Source organism: Microtus oregoni, unplaced genomic scaffold (assembly GCF_018167655.1).
Source record: "Microtus oregoni isolate MIOR12 unplaced genomic scaffold, Mior012 000000F_ref0000247, whole genome shotgun sequence".
NCBI classification, from domain to species: domain Eukaryota; kingdom Metazoa; phylum Chordata; class Mammalia; order Rodentia; family Cricetidae; genus Microtus; species Microtus oregoni.
In genome coordinates, this window is record NW_024543059.1 from 3,327,559 (window position 1) to 3,347,674 (window position 20,116).

At 50.9% G+C, this 20,116-nt stretch overlaps 1 protein-coding gene across 8 annotated transcripts in view; it reads right to left on the reverse strand.

Annotated features, from left to right (window-relative positions):
• LOC121459150 (teneurin-4) overlaps window positions 1-20,116 on the reverse strand; it is a 667,715-nt gene that overhangs the window by 118,571 nt on the left and 529,028 nt on the right. For all 8 annotated transcript variants that reach the window (XM_041669301.1, XM_041669124.1, XM_041669214.1 and 5 more), the window contains 2 exons: window positions 4,085-4,186; window positions 2,720-2,914 (listed from right to left, as the gene is read on the reverse strand). In XM_041669301.1, coding sequence (XP_041525235.1) covers window positions 2,720-2,914; window positions 4,085-4,186 — 297 coding nt within the window. The remainder of the gene's footprint in view (window positions 1-2,719; window positions 2,915-4,084; window positions 4,187-20,116) is intronic.

Consider the following 20,116-nt stretch of genomic DNA (forward strand, 5'->3'; position numbering starts at 1 on the left):
TGTGCTACGTTTGATATTAAGCATTTTATGTGGCTTTGCTTAATCTGTTATTTCTGTTAACTAATTTTTCCAGGGCGGCACAGAAGGAATTTACATTTCAGCCTCTCTCTCCCCTGTCTACATCGCTTGCTATTTTCTCTTATATTCAGACTGGTTTAAAAATACATTTGTGCATATATGCCCACATAAACACATGAAGTGCTTTAAAAATAGAAACCAAATCAAAACACGGAAAGAAACAGGACAATGTGGGGCATTAATAAAGTCCAATGCAGGCAAATGGCTCTTCTCTCGCGGTCTCCAGACGCCATTTAGTAACGGCTAAAGCGTGACCTGCTCAAGTTCGGGTAATTAAAAATAACAAAGACAACAACAGTGATAAATTCTCATGACGGGCCTCAGATCCCAGAACCTCAGAAGGATTATTCCAGCCTATTAGGCTACTATGGCAATTCCCTCGGTCCAGAGAGCTTTCCAACTTGACAGGAAACAACTCCATGGTTCCTACCCAGAGACCTATGAAGGTATTTTCCTGTCTTGAGAGTACCTGGCCCTGCTTTGAGTTGACCCTGCCTCTGGGCCCCCAGGGTGTCCTCAGTGTGGATCCTGTAAATATTCAATGTTAGCTTGCAGGCTGGGACGGTTTTAGTGTCACGGATCTGTCCTTCCACAGAGGGAGCAAGGAGCCGCAAAGGGAATCCCACATCTCAGCAGAATAAAGACCAGGAGGAGCTGGTGAGGGGTCACCTCCTGTCCAGACAGTTGGACTTCATGCCTCCAGGTGACCCGGAAGTGGGGGGGGCTCACAAAGGTCCACATGGCAGGGAAAAGGTAGCTCTTGGCACCCCGGTTAGACTTGATGAACTCATTGAATGTCCTTGGCCTTGAGTCCTGATTCTCAACCTAGGTCTGTAATCTCTGCTACAGTGATTCTCTGCCAAAGAGGCTTGGAGTGACCTGGATCTGCCCCCTCCCCGGGCCTTGGGGTGACAGCAGTTCCAAGAAAAGATAAAGCTGTCTTCTTCCCTCACTCTGGGACAGTCTCATGACCATGGGTTATCTCCTGGGAGGGAGGGAGTTGTGTGTAATGCAGGAAGGACCAGCAGGCCTGGGAGGGAGGAGGTATCTGCGAGGTAGGCTAACTAGAAGGCATGCAGCTCGTCCCCTTTCCCCCTTTCACAGCGCCAGGATTCTTGGCAGGAGCTTGGCCCCTTAATGAATAACGATGCCCACATGGCCAGGCTGCAAGCGCAGGCCTCCCCCCCCCCCAACACCAATGTTCCATGCTTCAGTGACCATACGAGCCATTAGATGCCCTTCAGGACCGAGCATGTGGAGTCTCACTTTTCACTGCAGAAGATCTATGTCTGCACTCTCCTGCCCCTCCCCTAGTCCCTGCTTCAAGCATCCCACCCCTGGCTCCTTCCAAGCTTTAAAAAATACGGGAGCTATAAACTTCAGAAGAAGGAAGGGGGGGCAAAAGAGTAAGCTTGTTAGCTGATGTTTTATAAACAGGGGGGACCTGTTAGCAACAGAGCCCAAGGAGGAGGGCGAGGAGGAGGGAGGGGGAGCTAGACCCTCCGAAAACATTATTATAAACACGAGGCTGCGCAAGCATGTTTTAGCAGAGAAAAAAAAAAATAATAAAAAGGAACCAGTCCCAGATGGCCCTCTTCAGAAAGGAGACCGGGAGGAAAAACGCTTCGTTTCGAACAGACAACGTAAATCAAAGCTCTGTACATTATTTTTTTACTCTTGAAAAATATCCCACAGCTCTGGGGAGGGGGCTGCTGCTTAGCGTCCTTCTGTCTGGGGGGGGGGGGATGCGCCATAGGCAGGGTTCAGGTAGGATGAAAGTGGGCGGACCATTCTAATAGGAATCTCTCCTCACTTCCCTCTCCTGTGCAGGGTCTCCACCTCACGTGATCCGAAGAACAGGACAGCAGGGGGAGATCTTCACGCTCCAGGTAAGGAAAGCCAGGCCAGTGTGTTCCGGGCTTCACTCCTCTCTCAACAGCCCCCTCTGTCCCCAAAGCTAAGGGGTCTGCATGGGGCCTCACTACTCCCTGGAGGGCTATGTGTAACTGAGACAGGAAATGCCTTCCAGACATCCATCCCGCCTGGCTTCCTCCTTCAGGCCTGTTAACATTCTCTCCTTTAAGAGGGAATGGTGTGGCGAACAAAGGCTCTCCATCAAATCCTAAATGGGTTTGTTTAGAAGGCCTGCCTTCCTAGGAACCTCTCCCTCCCACTGGGGAAGGAGCCAGGGTGCTGGGGCGGGGGGCAAGGGGTGGTGGCAAGCGTGTGCATTGACCATCAGCTGCAAAAGGCAAAGTCCATCCATTTTCAGAGCCCAGAGGAAGTGAAGAGGTGAGACGTGGTCATTCCCAGAATAATGCTACGGACATAACAGCCACATTTATGGAGCCTTTAATAGGTGTCAGCCACTGGGCTAAGTGCTGGATATGGGCTATTTAACTCAGTCCTCGCGGTGGCCTCCTGAGGAAGGGAGCCTCACTTTATTGGGAGGGGAGACTGAGCCAGGACTCAGAGGTATATTGGATTTCAAAGCATGGAGTTTTGAAAACTGTCCCATATTGGATGCTGGCCTCTCCCTTAGCGGCCGGCCCAGTACTGGATGCTAGCCTCTCCCTTAGCGGCCGGCCCAGTACTGGATGCTAGCCTCTCCCTTAGCGGCCAGCCCCCATGTGATGCTCACCTTCCTCGCAGCTCTCTCCCTTGTAGCCGGGGTTGCAGATGCAGGTGCCCATGATGCAGGTGCCGTGGCTGCTGCAGGCCACGTCGATGCATTGGTTGGTGGGCACGTCGCACTCAGCTCCCTTCCAGCCGCTGTGGCACAGGCACCTGCCCTTCATGTACTGGCCATTCCCGCTGCACAGCACGGGACAGGAGGCTGCGGAGACATCACCAGAAGCCGGGGTGAACCATGACCCAGTGCCCTGCTGCTGCTCTGTGTTCTCTCTTCCCCTCAGCTTGGTGGATGACCTCCGTGGCTTGGTAGGGCATACCCGTGTGTACCCGTCACCCAGGTCCCTCGTGTTACTTCGTTCCAGCTGGGACACCTCTGGAATTGGAACCCAAGGTGTGTGAGGCAAGACCAGCTGCTGTAAATGGTGTTACCGGTTTTTCCAGCCACTTCAGATTCAGCTGGGGCACCCTGGCTGCCAGGAGCTTTAGGCCGGAGGCTGGCATCTGTTCCTTATTACCACCAGAAAAGACTGGGGCTCCTGGGTGCCCTGCCACCGCCACACCACTGACCAAAAGCGGTCTTTAGCCCTGGCAAGTCTCTGCTTCCCTTGTCTTTTCGGCCCCTGCTCCAGCCCCTTATATCACAGCCTCTCGGAGAAGCGCTGAGCCCAATTTAGCTCTTTAAAGTGTGTTCCCACATGCCTCTTAGCATAAAGGCTTTGTGATCATCTCTAGGAAGGATGCTATACAAGGATAGATTATACTGCATTGTGGAGCAAGTGCTCACCCAGCCTGAGATAAAATCCGGCTGTGTTCTATGCGACTCTTAACTAGAAGTGCTTGGGAAGAGACAGCAGTTCTCCTTAGGGGGAATGACTCAGCTTTCTGCGCCTGCTTCGCTGGGCCCTACCTGGCTTCCTTCACTTCCGGAGTACCCAGCAGGCAATCAGCCTGCTTCCCATGGCTGCCAGCTTGACTGTCTCTATGCAAGTCTATCTCGTATTAGCGGAAGTGAGCAGGGTCCCCGGAGCTGCACCCTGGGCAGGATTTGGAGGCTGCTATTCCCTTGGCCTGGAAAATCATCACTGCTTTTCATTCTTGAGTTCCACAAGCCTTGGCCTCGGGTCCACCCCGTCTCTTCTCTACACCTTTCTGAGCAGATCTTCCTCTTGCCTAGCTGGCCTGACCCCTGTGCTGTCCATAGCTGGACACCAAAGGCTGACAGGGTGTGGTTCTACCTGCCAGCTCCCTTCCCCAGGCTACTGAGGAGTGGCTCTGGGCAGTCCTTCCTGGGTACCTCAGGAGTCTGTAGAGCACACCGCAGGGATCCCTAAGATGAGGGAAGCAGTTACCACTAGGCCACCTGAGCACTCACCTCGGCCACAGTCAGGGCCCAGAAAACCCAGGAAGCAGTGGCAGGTCCCCGAGATACAGTCGCCATTACCATAGCAGTTGCTGGGGCAGTTATCCACTGATTCTACAAGAGAAGAGAGGGAGAGCTGAAAGTGGGGTTGGCTCCGTGCTACAGAGCCCAGCGTCCAGACTCTTGTGAATCCAGACCCACTCGAACACACACACGCATGTGAGTGTGTGTGCATGCACGCGCGCCACACTCACACACACTCACACACACCACACACACACACTCACTCACACACACACTCACTCACACACTCACTCACACACACACACTCACACACACACATGCACACTCACACACACACACTCACTCACACACACACTCAGTCACACACACACACTTTTTTGAGACAGGGACTAATGAACTTGCTCTGTAGTGAAGGATAACCTTGAACTTTGGATCCTCCTATCTCTGCCTTGGGATTATAGATGTGCACAACCATACCCCGTTCCATGCAGTGTAGAGGTCAAAACCCAAGGCTCTGCGCAGGGTGCCCCCCACTCTACCCACTGACTCACACCCCAGCCTCTGTGCGTGGTTTTATAAATACTTTATGTATATTTTTAAGTATGTTAGCACTTCAGCTAAACATTGCTGGTAGGAAGCAGAGCGACTTGTGAGCAGTGATGATCTTTCGTTCTGTTCTACGCATGCACCAGTGTGTCTTCTCTCACCTTTTCTTTCCCTATATCCATCTATCCTCCCACTCCCCACCCCTGTCTCTAGCTGGGACGGCTACGGCAGCCTGCAGGTAGCCTTTCGGCACTATTCTCCAATGACAGCCTGGGGGAATCTCTGTGATATGAACTTGATGCTGCTATCCTCGGACTGAAACTCCTATGCTGGTCCTCACTGGCTGCAAGAAAAACCAATGCTCTGTTGAAAGCCATAGACCTTTCTGTCCCCCTGCCACTCAGCCCACTTTTGGGTGGACTGTCACTGCCTCTGACTTCCCTAAGACCACGGATAGCGGTCAGAGAGGTGGGATCTGAACATGTGACTTAGGACTTTGAGCTCGCACGCCTTCCCTGATGCCACACTTGCGGGGCCTTGCAGAAACCCATTCCACAGCAGAAGGCAGGGGTCTGAAGTAAGCCGCAAGGCAGCAGAGGAACCAGGGAAGGGCAGGGAATTCTAGAACTTTCAGAGGTTCCCAGGGACCATCAAGGGCAATGTACCCACTTAACAGAAAAGGAAACAGGCTCAGGGCATGGCATTGACTCACAGACTGAGCTGGCAGATAGGAGTGAAAGCGGAGGAGTGGACTGGAAGGGCTGGCAGCTGTAAGGATTCCGTTTGTCTTAGCCCACAAGGATCCATCAAGAATCCAAGACTGGGGGCCGGAGGGATGGCTCAGCCGTGAAGAGTGCCTACTGATGTTGCAGAGGACCAGTGCTTGGCTCTCACATTCACTAGCTCACAACTCCCACTAACTGCATCCCCGAAGGGTCTGCTGCCCTCTTCTGTCCTCTGCAGGCATTGCACTCATGTGTGTATACTCCCTTGTACACATAATTAAAAATAAAATATTCGCCCCAGCACTTGGGAGGCAGAGGCAGGCGGATCTCTGTGAGTTCGAGACCAGCCTGGTCTACAAGAGCTAGTTCCAGGACAGGCTCCAAAATCACAGAGAAACCCTGTCTCGAAACCGCCCCCCCCCCCAAAAAAAATAAAATATTCGTATAAATGAATAAGTTTTTTAAAAAGCCGAGACCGCTATGAAAGAGGCATCACCATTTTAGACCTGTGCTGATCTGAGTAACAAGGTAACAAGTGAGCGACCGCCTGGTCTGCAGTGTGGCAAAGAGAAAAACCTCTTCCTGGAGGTAAGGGGACAATGTGTCGGATCCATTCTTCCAGTACCATGCTGTGTGACCAAAAGCAACTGTCTTCCTCTCTCTGAGCCTCACTCTCCTGTCTATACAACGAAGGTGATGGTACAGGTGACTCCCTGGGACGGCAGGAATTATAATGAAGGGAGAGATCAGTCGGATGGAGAGGACATCACACCGCGAATGCGGCAGACGCTCAAGGGTACCATGCCAACTGCTAGGGCAGAAGGCTGGAGTAAGAGCCTGGTGGCGCCAAAAAGGAGCAGGAGGCACTGATAGACTCCCTCAGTGCCAGAGCGCATGCGCTGTTGCCAAAGCCCTGGTTTTGGTTCTGAGTCCCATGACGCACATTCTGCAGGCCTTGCCGGAACTCGTCCTACCGCAGAAGCCGGGGGTGAACCAGGCAGGTTTCTGGGACATCAAGGCCACCAATGAAGGCAGCAAAGGAACCAGTGGGAGGGGAGAACATTCTAGAACCTTCAGAACTTGAGAATACAGACTCAAGAGCAAGAGCCACTACTCCAACACATGGCCTCACCTCAGGCCTAATGGTCTGTCTAGGTGACGAAACCATGGGAAAAACGGGTCTGAGTATTTCCAGGCAGGCTTCTCCTGAAAGAGTTCATGTTCCTAGGTGTTTAAACCAGTACTGGCCTCCTAAATACACTTCTAAATAAAAACCACACACAAAATATCACTCTGAACGTTTTTTTAAAACCAAAGAGTCCAAGTAAATTTCAAGGCTGGGTGAGTTTCCCTTTGAGCTACTGCTAACCTTACAATGGAAAGCACATGTCCCCCAGCCCAGGTGCAGGAGCCCAGCGCAGGGAGGCCCTGGCCTTGGGTCTTCCCTTACCGACCCCCTCATCACAGTGCTAGTTCTCTCCACACGTCCTGGTTCCCGCCTTCTGTTCCCTCTTCCAGAGCTACTCCTGAGGCCACGACCCCCGAGGAGCCTTCCTGGCAGCTCAAGCAGGCAGAGTTCTCATCACTATAGAAACACCAGATGGTCCACTTTGTTAGCTATGAACCGTTGAGTTTAGAAATTCACTTTATTCATCTGGGCGGTTACCCTGGACTCTAACCCAACACGACTCTCGGTCTACTTCTGATGTGCTTGCTGAGAGAATTCTCTGGGTGGTCTCCCAGATCTAAAGGTGCTACGGTTCTGTCCTTCTCGAGCCAAAGGCATGGGCTGTCCCTCTCGATAACTCACGTTAACCACTAGCTGCTTTTCAGCAGGTCATGCCTGCAGGTGAGCAGCATACACTTCTAGATCCCAAGTTTATGATACCTGCATGACAGCCTGTTTATCACCTGCCAGAAACCCTTTGTGGCAGCTGAGTGAGAAAAGCGTAGTTTTCTGGGATGCAGTAGACTGCCAGCTCCGAAATCTGACAGAATGGAAGCCTAGATCCTTAAAACTTTGGCCTGGGCTGTCAGTGTTGGGGAAGGCATACATTTGAAGAGACAGGGAATTGTTTTAAGATGGCCCCGCAAAAGGAAAGGGAGCCATTTGCTTTGGATAAAATGTTTCCATGTATAGATATTCTTCCACATAGAGGGATTTCAGCAGCCTGGGGTCTACTTCAGATCCCATGAGTATGGGGCTGGAGAGATAGCTCAGCAGTGATACAAATGACACTCTTGCTGAGGACCAGGGTTCAGTTCCCAGCACCCACATGGTAGCTTACAACCCTCTGCAACTCCATTCTAGGGGATTTGATGCCCTCTGCTGGCTTCTGTGGGCACTGCAACATATGGTGCCCATACATGGACTTTATGCCCTGGCAATGCTGAAGCATGCATGGGCTGCCCGTGTATGGTGGTTCTGTTGTACTTGTCCATTTTGGGTTTCATGGTCTAAGCTAATGAGGACGACTGAGTCTCTTCCTCAAGAGGGCATCAGATTTCATTACAGATGATTGTGCGCCACCATGTGGTTGCTGGGAATACACGCAGGCAAAACATTTACATGCATTTTTTAAAAATGCAGAAAATAGATGATGATCCTGTGGATACTGAATCTCTACTGACCACCTCGATACCTCTGTGCTAACGGCTGGGCTAGAAGTGACCGCTGCAGGTGTGTGAGAAGCATGCACTTTACTACATAAACCTGTTGTCCGTTCCCAGTCCATGTGTGGTGAGTCTCTGCCCCTGTGTTCCTTCTGCTCAGCGTATGCCCACACTTCCGGTGCTTTTGTCTAGTAGAAGGTGTACCTTCCGATCAGCCTGAATTGGAATTTGGAATCCAGCTGCCTGTGAGTAACCAGTTTTCATAACTGGCTATCTATGGCATGCTGGGAAACGCAGGCCTTCTCCTCCTCGCGTCGGAAACTCATGGAGAACTTGGCTGTGGGATCAAGGTCTGCTTATTACCCAAGCAGAGGTCCAACCTTCTAATGCCTACTTCTGGCTGCTATGTCAGACGATGACAGCCAGTGCTATAGACAAAGACTGAACTTGGACCTCACGACCTGGCCTTGACTTTAGCTTGTGACATATGCACTTTATGTTACATCTGTTCTGGCTCCTCTGTTCCTGATGACGACCGAGCTCAGCTTACGATGAGCGACCAAAAAGAAAAGCAAGACAGGCTGGGTGGAGATCTTAGCATTTAATTCCACCTTAAGTCCAGGTTAAGGGGAGAGTCTGAGGGTCTCTTCACCCTGTTAAATGAACCTATAAACACACAATCATACAATCTAACTCAGTCCTCACAACAATTAAAAAATTAGGTATCATGTCCAATCATTTTATGGTCTTAATGGAGACTGAGAGTTGTAGTTACTGGTTCAAGTGCACAGAGCTCAGAAGGTGAATCATGGCCTGGGAAATGTTATATGACCTGGGCCAAAACATGGGCTCTGGAGCCAGGTTGTCTCTTGTGACATCTCTCCATCCTCCGTTGTGGTGCTAGTCACATGACAGTCTCGTAGAGAATGAGCAGGGTCATGTTTGACATGGAGAGAGGCTGGCCCAGGACCTAGCTGGGTTGGTCTTCCATTTGTGAATTCAAAACACTCGGTCTAATGAATCCAAATAAGGAGAAGTGGGTTATTTGGGGGGTAAACACACACACATATGCAAAACACACACAGAAACTCCTCCTGGCAAAAACGAGAAAGCAAACAACCCATGTTCCTAGCATGCGGGGGCGGGGTGTTGGGGTGAGTCCCATGTTCCTAGCGTGGGGGGGTGTTGGGGTGAGTCCCATGTTCCTAGCGTGCGGGAGCGGGGTGTTGGGGTGAGTCCCATGTTCCTAGCATGGGGGGGGGTGTTGGGGTGAGTCCCATGTTCCTAGCATGGGGGGGGTATTGGGGTGAGTCCCATGTTCCTAGCGTGTGGGGGCAGGGTGTTGGTGTGAGTCCTATGTTTCTAGTGTGCGGGGGCGGGGTGTTGGGGTGAATTTTCTTCTGGGTAAAGCACTGTCAGAGCAGATTAAACCTGTTATCTCCCTCAAGGCCCGACTCCAGCACACTCATGACAACACCTAAGAGAACTTTCCCCCTGTGTTTTCCAGACTGGCGCTGGGCAGACGCCAGGTGCCAGAAAGCTCTTCTGTGGCCAGCGAGGTGTCAGTCCCTGTAGACAACCCAGCTTTCTTTACAGATGACGGAATCCAAAGGTCTTCCATCTGCAGCGGTCTAGGTCAACACAATGACAGAACTTGACAGAGTCCCTGACAGCCTGGGCCTGATGCCAGCCCTGCGCTGGCATTTGAGCTGGGAGGCCCTGTTCTCACTCAAACCCAGAAGTCTACCAAACCATGACAGAGACGCTCCGCGGAGGGGTCCAGGAAACGTCTTCCCTCGGCTTCATGCATCTTAGCTCCTCATTCATTATTTCTGTGGGGGGAATCAAATTCCACCAGCAAGATGGACACCATGTCTGCTTTCCCAAAGAGCCCAATGGAGGTTGAATGCAAACCAAAATGGTCAACAACACTTGCTGTGTTGGCAGCTAAGCAGGAGCCCGATGTGGAAGTGGAGGAGGTCACAGGGCACGGGCATGGTGCAGCCATCAGGCTGGAGAGGAGAGGTCAGGATCTAAGGAAAGCTCTTCCCTTGCCTGTCCTCACTGTGCGCGCTTAGAAGGGAGTCAGTGACAGGAAGCTCACAGCCGGACTCCGCGGCATTCTCGGATCATATTTAGAGTTATGAGTTCACATCTGGCAGCCACATTGAAGACACTGATAAGATAAGCTAACACACTCGCCGGGGAGCAGGAGGAAAGATAAGGGAGCCCGAAGCCACATTTCAAAGAAGGAATTCTTGAAGGGATTGAGAATGGAGCTCAGACAGCACGACCTCTGTTTCAAATCCATACATCACAGGAAATGATGGTCTTGATAGGCAGATCTATGGGCAAGGACAACCTGTAGTCTTCAGGAAACTGGCTTTGTTCGAGTCAGGACAGAACACACTTCCTGGTTGGGTTGTGCTCTGTTTATGTGCAAACATCTGTCCAGATACTGAGGACCGAAGACAGGATGTGTACACATCACTTTTCAGTCTACAGCAAAAGGTATCAGCCTTGATCCAAAGCAGGGCTAGTTGACGGAATAAATGAATGGTACAAGACAAGGCCCATGCTGGAGACACCTGGGAAGACCAACCCTCAGTTGAGGAACTGCCTCCACCACACCGGCCTGCGGGCATGTCTGTGGGGCATTCTCTTGATTGACGATTGACGTGAGAGACCCCAGTTCACTATGGGTTACCACCCTCGGGCAGGTGGTCCTGGATTGTATAAGATCACAAATTGAGAAAGCTGCGGAGAGCAAGGCAGTAAGTCGTATTCCTCTGTGGTCTCTGATTCAGTCTTGAGTTCTTGCCTTGGCTCCCCATTGCTGGTTGACTATAAATAAACCCATTCCTCCCCAGGCTGTTTTCAGTCACTGTGTTTATCATAGCAATAGAAAGTAGCTAGGACAAGGTCATACATTTTCTGTCTTTAGACATATTCAAGCAGAGGAAACACTAATGACTGGCGGGAATACCATGGATGGGGAATTAATTAATGATAAATTAAATTAATTAAGCCTGCAACCTAAGGTTTGTACCATGGTATAAAGGAATAAGCTTGATATACCAAGAAACTTGGGCTCTCTTCCTACTCCTGGCACCAGAGTTTCAAGTGCCCTTGGCCAACAAAGTCTCTTCCTGTCTCTGGCCCTATCTTTTCATTTCCAACATTTATTTAATTTTCTCAGTAACCCTTTGCGGAGAAACTGCTCTGGATATTAGGCTTAGGAGATATTCTAGTGAAGATGACGGCCGAGGCGATTGGTCAAGGCTAGCATCCGAGACCCAGGGAGACGAACCCAGCTGACTCGATGGAAACTGTACAAGTCAATGAGAAGTCTGAGGAAATCGTCCTGATGTCTGCAATGGTGTGAGGGTGGGAGAGAAGTCTGGTCCTTTCAGGGCAGACTCGGCGATCCACTGGGCGCTCACTGAGCGCCTCTAGCCGAACCTGGCTGGTCTCTGTCCCTGGGTCTGTCAGCAGTGACTTTCTCAGGCCCTCACTCTGGTTCCACAGCCTTCCCCAGAGACAAGGGCAGCTGAGCTCTCCTGCCTTGGCTGAGAGCACTTGCTGAAGAGGCCTTAGCTGCAGGCAGGGTGCCGATGAGATGGACGAGAGCTGTGTCATTCAGCACAGGGATCTGGGGGACGGGTGAGTGCTCCGTGCCTGGAGGGACCTTTACTTCCTGGGACCATTTACCCTCAGGTGCTCCTGGCAACCAGTGTTCCTTTTAAGTTCCTTCCGAAGCAACAGGTGCAGGCAGGCTGCATGACATCGCCTGTCCTTTGTTCGTGGTCGTCCTGTCCAGGCTGAGTATCTCCTTCAGGGAGAGCCCATTCACAGCTGAACCGCACTCTGGTCTCATTCTACTGTTTTGGACCAATCAGGGTCTTGCTTTTTTTTTTTTTAAAAAAAAATATTTATTATTTATTATGTATACAATATTCTGTCTGTGGGTATGCCTGCAGGCCAGAAGAGGGCACCAGACCTCATTCCAGATGGTTGTGAGCCACCATGTGGTTGCTGGGAATTGAAATCAGGACCTTTGGAAGAGCAGGCAATGCTCTTAACCACTGAGCCATCTCTCCAGCCCCCAGGGTCTTGCTTTTTTATATTCAAACTAGAAGAGATCAACTAGAAGGAACGAATAACTCCAGTTTTTCTAAGAAAGGGTTTCTCTGTGCAACAACCCTAGCTGTCCAGGAACTAGCTTTTGCAGACCAGGCTGGTCTTGAACTCACAGAGATCCGCCTACCTCTGCCTCCTGAGTGCTGGGATTAAAAGTGTGAGCCACCACCATCCTACCCTAATTTTAAACTTCTAAACAGCTATTAGAAAGGACTTTGCCTGCACTCAACATTTGTCAGAGAAATCATCAACATTTGGAATGACAGATGTACCGATTGCAACAATCTGATCATCACATATCATAAACATGCATAGACACAGCACAGTGCACCCCCTTACACATCGTGAACACGTATAGACACACCACAGTGCACCTTACACATCGTGTACACGTATAGACACACCACAGTGCACCTTACACATCGTGTACACGCATAGACACACCACAGTGCACCTTACACATCGTGTACACGCATAGACACACCACAGTGCACCTTACACATCGTGTACACGCATAGACACACCACAGTGCACCTTACACATCGTGTACACGCATAGACACACCACAGTGCACCTTACACATCGTGTACACGCTAGACACATCACAGTGTGCACCTTACACATCGTGTACACGCTAGACACACCACAGTGCACCTTAAACATCGTGTACACGCATAGACACACCACAGTGTGCCATTACACATCGTGTACACGCATAGACACACCACAGTGTGCCCTTAGACATCGTGTACACGCATAGACACACTACAGTGTGCCCCCTTACACATCATGTACACACATAGACACACCACAGTGCACCCCCTTACACATCGTGTACACGCATAGACACACCACAGTGTGCCCCTTACACAGTGTATACACGCATAGACACACCACAGTGCACCCCCTTACACATCGTGTACACGCTAGACACACCACAGTGCACCGCTTACACATCGTGTACACGCATAGACACACCACAGTGCACCCCCTTACACATCGTGTACACACATAGACACACCACAGTGCACCCCCTTACACATCGTGTACACGCTAGACACACCACAGTGCACCTTACACATCGTGTACACGCATAGACACACCACAGTGCACCTTACACATCGTGTACACGCTAGACACACCACAGTGCACCTTACACATCGTGTACACGCATAGACACACCACAGTGCACCCCTTACACATCGTGTACACACATAGACACACCACAGTGCACCCCTTACACATCGTGTACACGCATAGACACACCACAGTGCACCCCCTTACACATCGTGTACACACATAGACACAACACAGTGCACCCCGTTACACATCGTGTACACGCTAGACACACCACAGTGCACCCCTTACACATCGTGTACACGCATAGACACACCACAGTGCATCCCTTACACATCGTGCACACACATAGACACAACACAGTGCACCCCTTACACATCGTGTACACGCATAGACACACCACAGTGCACCCCCTTACACATCGTGTACACGCTAGACACACCACAGTGCACCCCGTTACACATCGTGTACATGCATAGACACACCACAGTGTGCCCTTACACATCGTGTACACGCATAGACAGACCACAGTGCACCTTACACATCGTGTACACGCATAGACACATCACAGTGCACCTTACACATCGTGTACACGCATAGACACACCACAGTGTGCCCTTAGACATCGTGTACACGCATAGACACACCACAGTGCACCTTACACATCGTGTACACGCATAGTCACACCACAGTGCACCCTCTTACACATCGTGTACACACATAGACACACAACAGTGCACCCCCTTACACATCGTGTACACACATAGACACACCACAGTGCACCCCCTTACACATCGTGTACACGCATAGACACACCACAGTGCACCCCCTTACACATCATGTACACGCATAGACACACCACAGTTTGCCCTTACACATCGTGTACACGCATAGACACACCACAGTGTGCCCTTACATATCGTGTACATGTATAGACACACCACAGTGCACCCCCTTACACATCATGTACACACATAGACACACCACAGTGCACCCCCTTACACATCGTGTACACGCATAGACACACCACAGTGCACCTTACACATCGTGTACATGTATAGACACACCACAGTGCACCCCCTTACACATCGTGTACACGCATAGACACACCACAGTGCACCCCCTTACACATCGTGTACATGTATAGACACACCACAGTGTGCCCTTACACATCGTGTACACGCATACACACACCACAGTGTGCCCTTTACACATCGTGTACACGCATAGACACACCATAGTGCGCCCTCTTACACATCGTGTACACGCATAGACACACCACAGTGTGCCCTTACACATCGTGTACACGCATAGACACACCAAAGTGTGCCCTTACACATCGTGTACACGCATAGACACACCACAGTGCACCTTACACATCGTGTACACACATAGACACACCACAGTGCACCTTACACATCATGTACACGCATAGACACATCACAGTGTACCCCTTTTGTGAAATTCTGTATGTCGTTGAAAACTGAAAATATATTTTAAAGATTGGGAATGTGGTATTTGGTTGTGGGGGCAAAGATCGAAAGATAGGAACCAATCCTAGCACTTGGGACGTGAGGCAGGAGGATTCCGAAGTCCCAAGTCATTCTTGGGAATCTGAGGGCTACATGATACCCTGTCTCAAGAAATAAAAAACAAACAGAGAAATAAAAAGACAGAATGAAAGAAAGGAAAGCGAGGACTAGGCAAGGCCATTCTGGCGAAGGAGGAACCCAGTCAGAGGGAGTGGGCTTCGGCCGGGATGCGTGGCTGTCAGCTGAGAGAGAAGCCAGGCCTACAAAGACAGAAAGAAAGAGTTCTCAAGATGCTGGTTCTGGGAGGCCCTCCATTGCCCTCAGCCACAGCCCGCAGCACTTTGTGAAAGAACGCTAGAACGCTCTGTGGCTCTAGCTTTCTCTCCTGGTCACCTGAGTGTGATTTTGCCCCTGGCAACTAAGAGAGCCCCAGGACAGACACTCACCTGTGCTCCTTCTCAGGGCTGACACACGAGACAGTTGCAGGGTGGAGGAGAAACGACAAGGAGAGACCCTCATTTTGCTAGAGCATTTCCACATAATGTATACTCGGCCCCTGTAGGCGGAGGCTGCTCCTTTACTTCCCAGCCAGTCAGACACAGAATAATACAGAAACTATATTAATTACAACACTGTGTGGCCTATTAGCTCTGGCTTCTTATTGGCTAGCTCTTAAATTAACCCATTTCTATTAATCTATGTATCGCCACAAGGCTCATGGTTTACCAATAAGGTTCTCTGGCGTCTGTCTCCTTCAGCAGCTACATGGCGTCTCTTTGGCTCTGCCTATTCTCTCTCTGTATCTCTGTTCAGATTTCTCATCTGGTTATATTCTACCCTGCCATAGGCCACAGCAGCTTCTTTATTAACCAATGGTAATAAAACATCTTCACAGCATACAGAGGGGACTCCCACATCAGGTCCCTATGAGTAAAGGGTCATAGTCCCTTATGTAGGAGATGTGAGTACATTTCTCACACGGAAGAAGAAAGGCGAAGTGCTCAACACTCCCCATTTTATAGACGAGGCCATGCAGGCCCTGAGAACTTTCTGAAGCCCAATGTCAGACTGGTATTTAACACGGGTCATTCTACTCCCCTTCCACCTGGGGGTCTTCTGCACAACTGCCTGCACCAGCCACTATTCTCACCTTTAATCTCCTAGTTGCAGAATCCAGACTGCCTGGAAGGTATGCACAGCCTGGCGAATTCCAACAAGAGACGTCCGTTCCTTTACAGAAGGCTTCCTATCATTCCAAACTCAGCACGTGGCAGAAGGCACTCACAGGTGTGTCCTATATAGGCCACCGTATGGATTCCCTAACTCTCTAATCTTTCATTCACCAAGCTGAATGCTGTCGGGAGCCCCGAAGCCTGGTTCTTGTTCTCAGGGATCACTTGTGTATTAGTTGTTTTTTTTTTTTTTTTTCACTTTGACCAAATACGGGCCATATATTAATTAACTGGAGAAATTGCTTATTGTGGCGCATGGTTTTAGGGCTCGTTCCATCAAAGTGGGGGGGGGTGAGATGGGAGCGAGCAAAGCAATTCAGATCATGGCAGCTGGGGAGAGGGAGGGAGGGTAAGAGGGAGAGAGAGAGAGAGAGAGAGAGAGAGAGAGAGAGAGAGAGACAGACAGAGCCTACAACTGGCTTTCTCCCTCTTCCCTTTATCCCACCCCAACCCTAGCTTACGAGGGCAGCCTTGCAAACACTCTCCCCTGCTTACTACCCCTCAGTGTCGGTGACCACTCGCCTACTGCCCACTGGACGCCTGGCGCAGAGTCCTTAGGAGACGGTGGACCTGCTCTAGGTGAGGGCAGTGATTTCTAATCTTTGGCCTACGCCAGCCACTCTAAGTTTGTTAGAACACAGACATCCTGGGCTCTGCCCCCCAGGTTTTCAGTTCGATAGGTCTAAGGTAGAGAGGTGGGGGCCCAGGCGAAGCTGCTGTCAGAGGCCTAGGCCCTACTCCGAGGGCAGCGGGGATGGCTCTTTATACACGGTGGGTGAAGACAAGACCGAAGCGGCAGGAAGATGCAAAGTAGGCAAGGATGTAAGGCAGCTCGTGGCCCAGTTCCAGAGAGGAGGGCCTGGTCCTCCGGGGGCTCCCATGTGAGCAGCTTCCAGAACAGACAGCCTTTTGAAATGCTAAGCAGCTCTGGGGAGGATGGGGGCCAAGCTGGAGCCAGATCCAGAATAATATTTTTTCCCTGTGCTCCCACGCAGTGACCTGCTAATCATCCTGCCAACTTCATGTCAAGCCTGTCTTTGGGACAAATTACTTAAGAAATCGGCTTTTTAAAAGCTCGGCTCAGCGGCTGGCTAGAGACTTCCATCTAGTGAGCATCACTTAGTGTGGAGTTGTTCCAGGATGACAGACAATGTGGGGACAGACACAGGCTTGGAGGGAGTGGGGGGGGGTTGCTAATTATTCTCCAAAAATTTATCTAGGCTAGTCACCAAGACGTTGCTTGGCGCTGCTTACAGATCACACAGAAAACCAAGTCTCCGGTCAGGACGGTTTCTCTGGGGGACCCACACACCCAAGCAAAGATGACTTACACAGCACAGGGTAAGAACGCCTTCTCTTGGGTGGCTCTGGGGGGGCCTCCTGCGCAAGCCTGAAGATCAAGTTCAGGTCTCCACATGGGAGCCAGACACATTGCACCCGTGTTTGTAAATCCCAGGTGCTCCACTGGGGACATGGGAGGCAAAAGTGAGAAAATCTTAAGAAGCCCAAAGGCCAGCTAATACGACTTATACTTCAGTGAAGAGACCCTGTCTCCATCAAGGAGGGAAGGTGAGAACCAACGCCCTTACCTCCTCACACGCACACCTGTGTCCCCACATCGGAATATACACACACAGACTCACAACAAAGGTCTCCCCAGAACTAAACAACTAAATCCCTTGCTTAAGAATTAGCGCAGTCTAAGCCTCGGTTACCTCTGGCCTGGACCCCTGCATTAGATCCCTGGGTCGGCGCGCTGCAGTCTAGACCCTCCACCCTGCATCAGCGAGCTGCACGTCTAGACCCCCGCATCTGTGTTCTGCAGTCTAGACGCCCCCACCCCGCATCAGCGTGCTGCACGTCTAGACCCCTGCATCAGCGAGCTGCATGTCTAGACCCCCACATAGGCACACTGCACGTCTAGATCCCTGCGTTGGTGTTCGGCAGTCTAGACCCTCCACCCTGCATCAGCGAGCTGCACATCTAGACCCCCGCATCTGTGTTCTGCAGTTTAGACCCTCCACCCCGCATAGGCGTGCTGCACGTCTAGACCCCTGCATCAGCGAGCTGCATGTCTAGACCCCCACATAGGCACACTGCACGTCTAGATCCCTGATTTGGTGTGCTGCAGTCTAGACCCCCCCACCCCGCATCAGCGAGCTGCACGTCTAGACCCCTGCATCTGTGTTCTGCACGGCCTCTGCTCACTAGCCTTCCCCTGTCACGTGTCCCTATGACGTCAGGCAGGACTGCCAGTCTGGGACTGGGTCTCTTTGCTACCATCTGGAGCAGGCGTCACCAATGGGACCCCGATGGACACATTTGTTTGTGCAGTGTTTTTGAACATTGGAATGAGATGCCAGCATTTTCCAACAAGGGGATTCAGGGGAAAATCCTAATGCTGGCTTTTGTTTGGAAACCGGAAGCAGTGAAGTGGTAGAAACCTGCTCGTGTTTAGGGGGGGTTCAGGACCCCCGTGGTCAACCACGTGCACTTTGAAGCTTCCTATCCTGGTGTCGCCTGCCTGGTCAAGGGTCTGGAGCAGCGCTCTCCCACGGTAACTTGTTTGGGTGTCACAGCCGCCTGCAGTCTGTCCTATTACTCACTGTTGATTTGCTGAAGCAAGTTTATTTTAGACAGAAAATGGCATAGCACAGGGAGACCATGGTTCGCTATTCCCAATGACAGCTCGGCCAGCCCGCTCGAGGAAACCCAGGGCCTATGCAATCTAACAGAATCTTGGAAGCTACACTTTCGGAAACACGAGGAAGAGCCAGGCCCACTGGCCTGTCTATGCAGCATTCTCTGGGCTAGGGTCTAGCTCTGCTATAGGGTGAGTGCATACTTAGTATGCTTGAGGCCTGGGTTCAGTCCCTGACCTCTGAATGAAACAAAACCTGACATATCTCTCTGCCCCAGAGGTTGCTGGTACCCTTTTCATGCTGCAGTCTGGCTACTCCCATAGTCCCGCCTCGAGTCCACTCACCCTTCTTTGGTGCCGATAAAATTCCATATTAATCCTCTCTTTGCTTGGCCCTCCCCTTCCTTCAGGCCCAATTTATTTCTTTTCAATGATTTGTTTAATAATTTTACTTATGAATGTGCCTGCGTGAGTTTATGTCACGCAGCTACATTTGTGTGGGTGTTCTCGGAAGCCAGAAGAGGGCGTCAGATCCTACAGAGCTGGGGTTGTAGCAGTTGGGAGCTATTAAAGTGGGTGCTGGGAACTGAACTTGGGTCCGCTGGAAGCGCAGGAAGCGCAGGAAGTACTCCTCACCACTGAACTGTTTCTCCAGTGACTAGGACTAATTTATACCATGCCCCCTTCCATGAGGCTTTCAGGTTTCTCCTAGCAAGACTGAGCTCCCTCCTCTCCTCGTGGCAATGCACGTCCCCGTCTCCCTTGTCCTACAGCTTTTCCTGTGCGGCCATTTACACGCTCTGATGTTCATCTGAGCGCACAGCCCATTCCTGCAAAGGAAGGGTCCATCCCTACTCCTCCACACACCTTCCGAACGACCGACACTCTGCTTTGTCCACAGGCAATGCTTTCGCAAATTGCAAGTGACCAAACGCAATAACAGCTGAAGTCCTGGGTGTGCTTGGCCTCACATGCTCGGGCCAGGCTCCTTCTGAGGCCTCCTATTACTTCCTTGTTAACTTTTTTGCCTTCCAATTTTCATTCCGCCAATTCTTCCCAAGCCCGTGGCTTCATTGCCAGCCCTTACCATTCTGCCCATTATCTTCAGCTGGACCTGGTCCTGGCTGGCTTTTCTCGAGACTTTTCTCAAGTGACTAACCATGTAGAGGAAGAGCATGTGGTAATAAAATTCTGTGGGGCCTCTGTCCCTCATCTCAGTAGGAGCTGTCAACATGGTGTCCATGAATTAAGTACTTGGATTACTTCTATCAGGACATAACACAAGAAATTGATTAGCAAGATGGATAAATTTTCTACCTCTGGTGGATTTTTCTTTACAATAACCATGATGTGTGTTGGGTCGGTCACACAGTGACTTGAGCAATCTTTCTTTCTTATTTATCTACTGGGTAACCCTCAGCATAATAACTTGGGTCTATCTCTGCGGGCCAGAGGCCAAGTTGGACTTCTGCTTGACACCAAATACTATTAGTGATCACGGTAATGTGGTTATA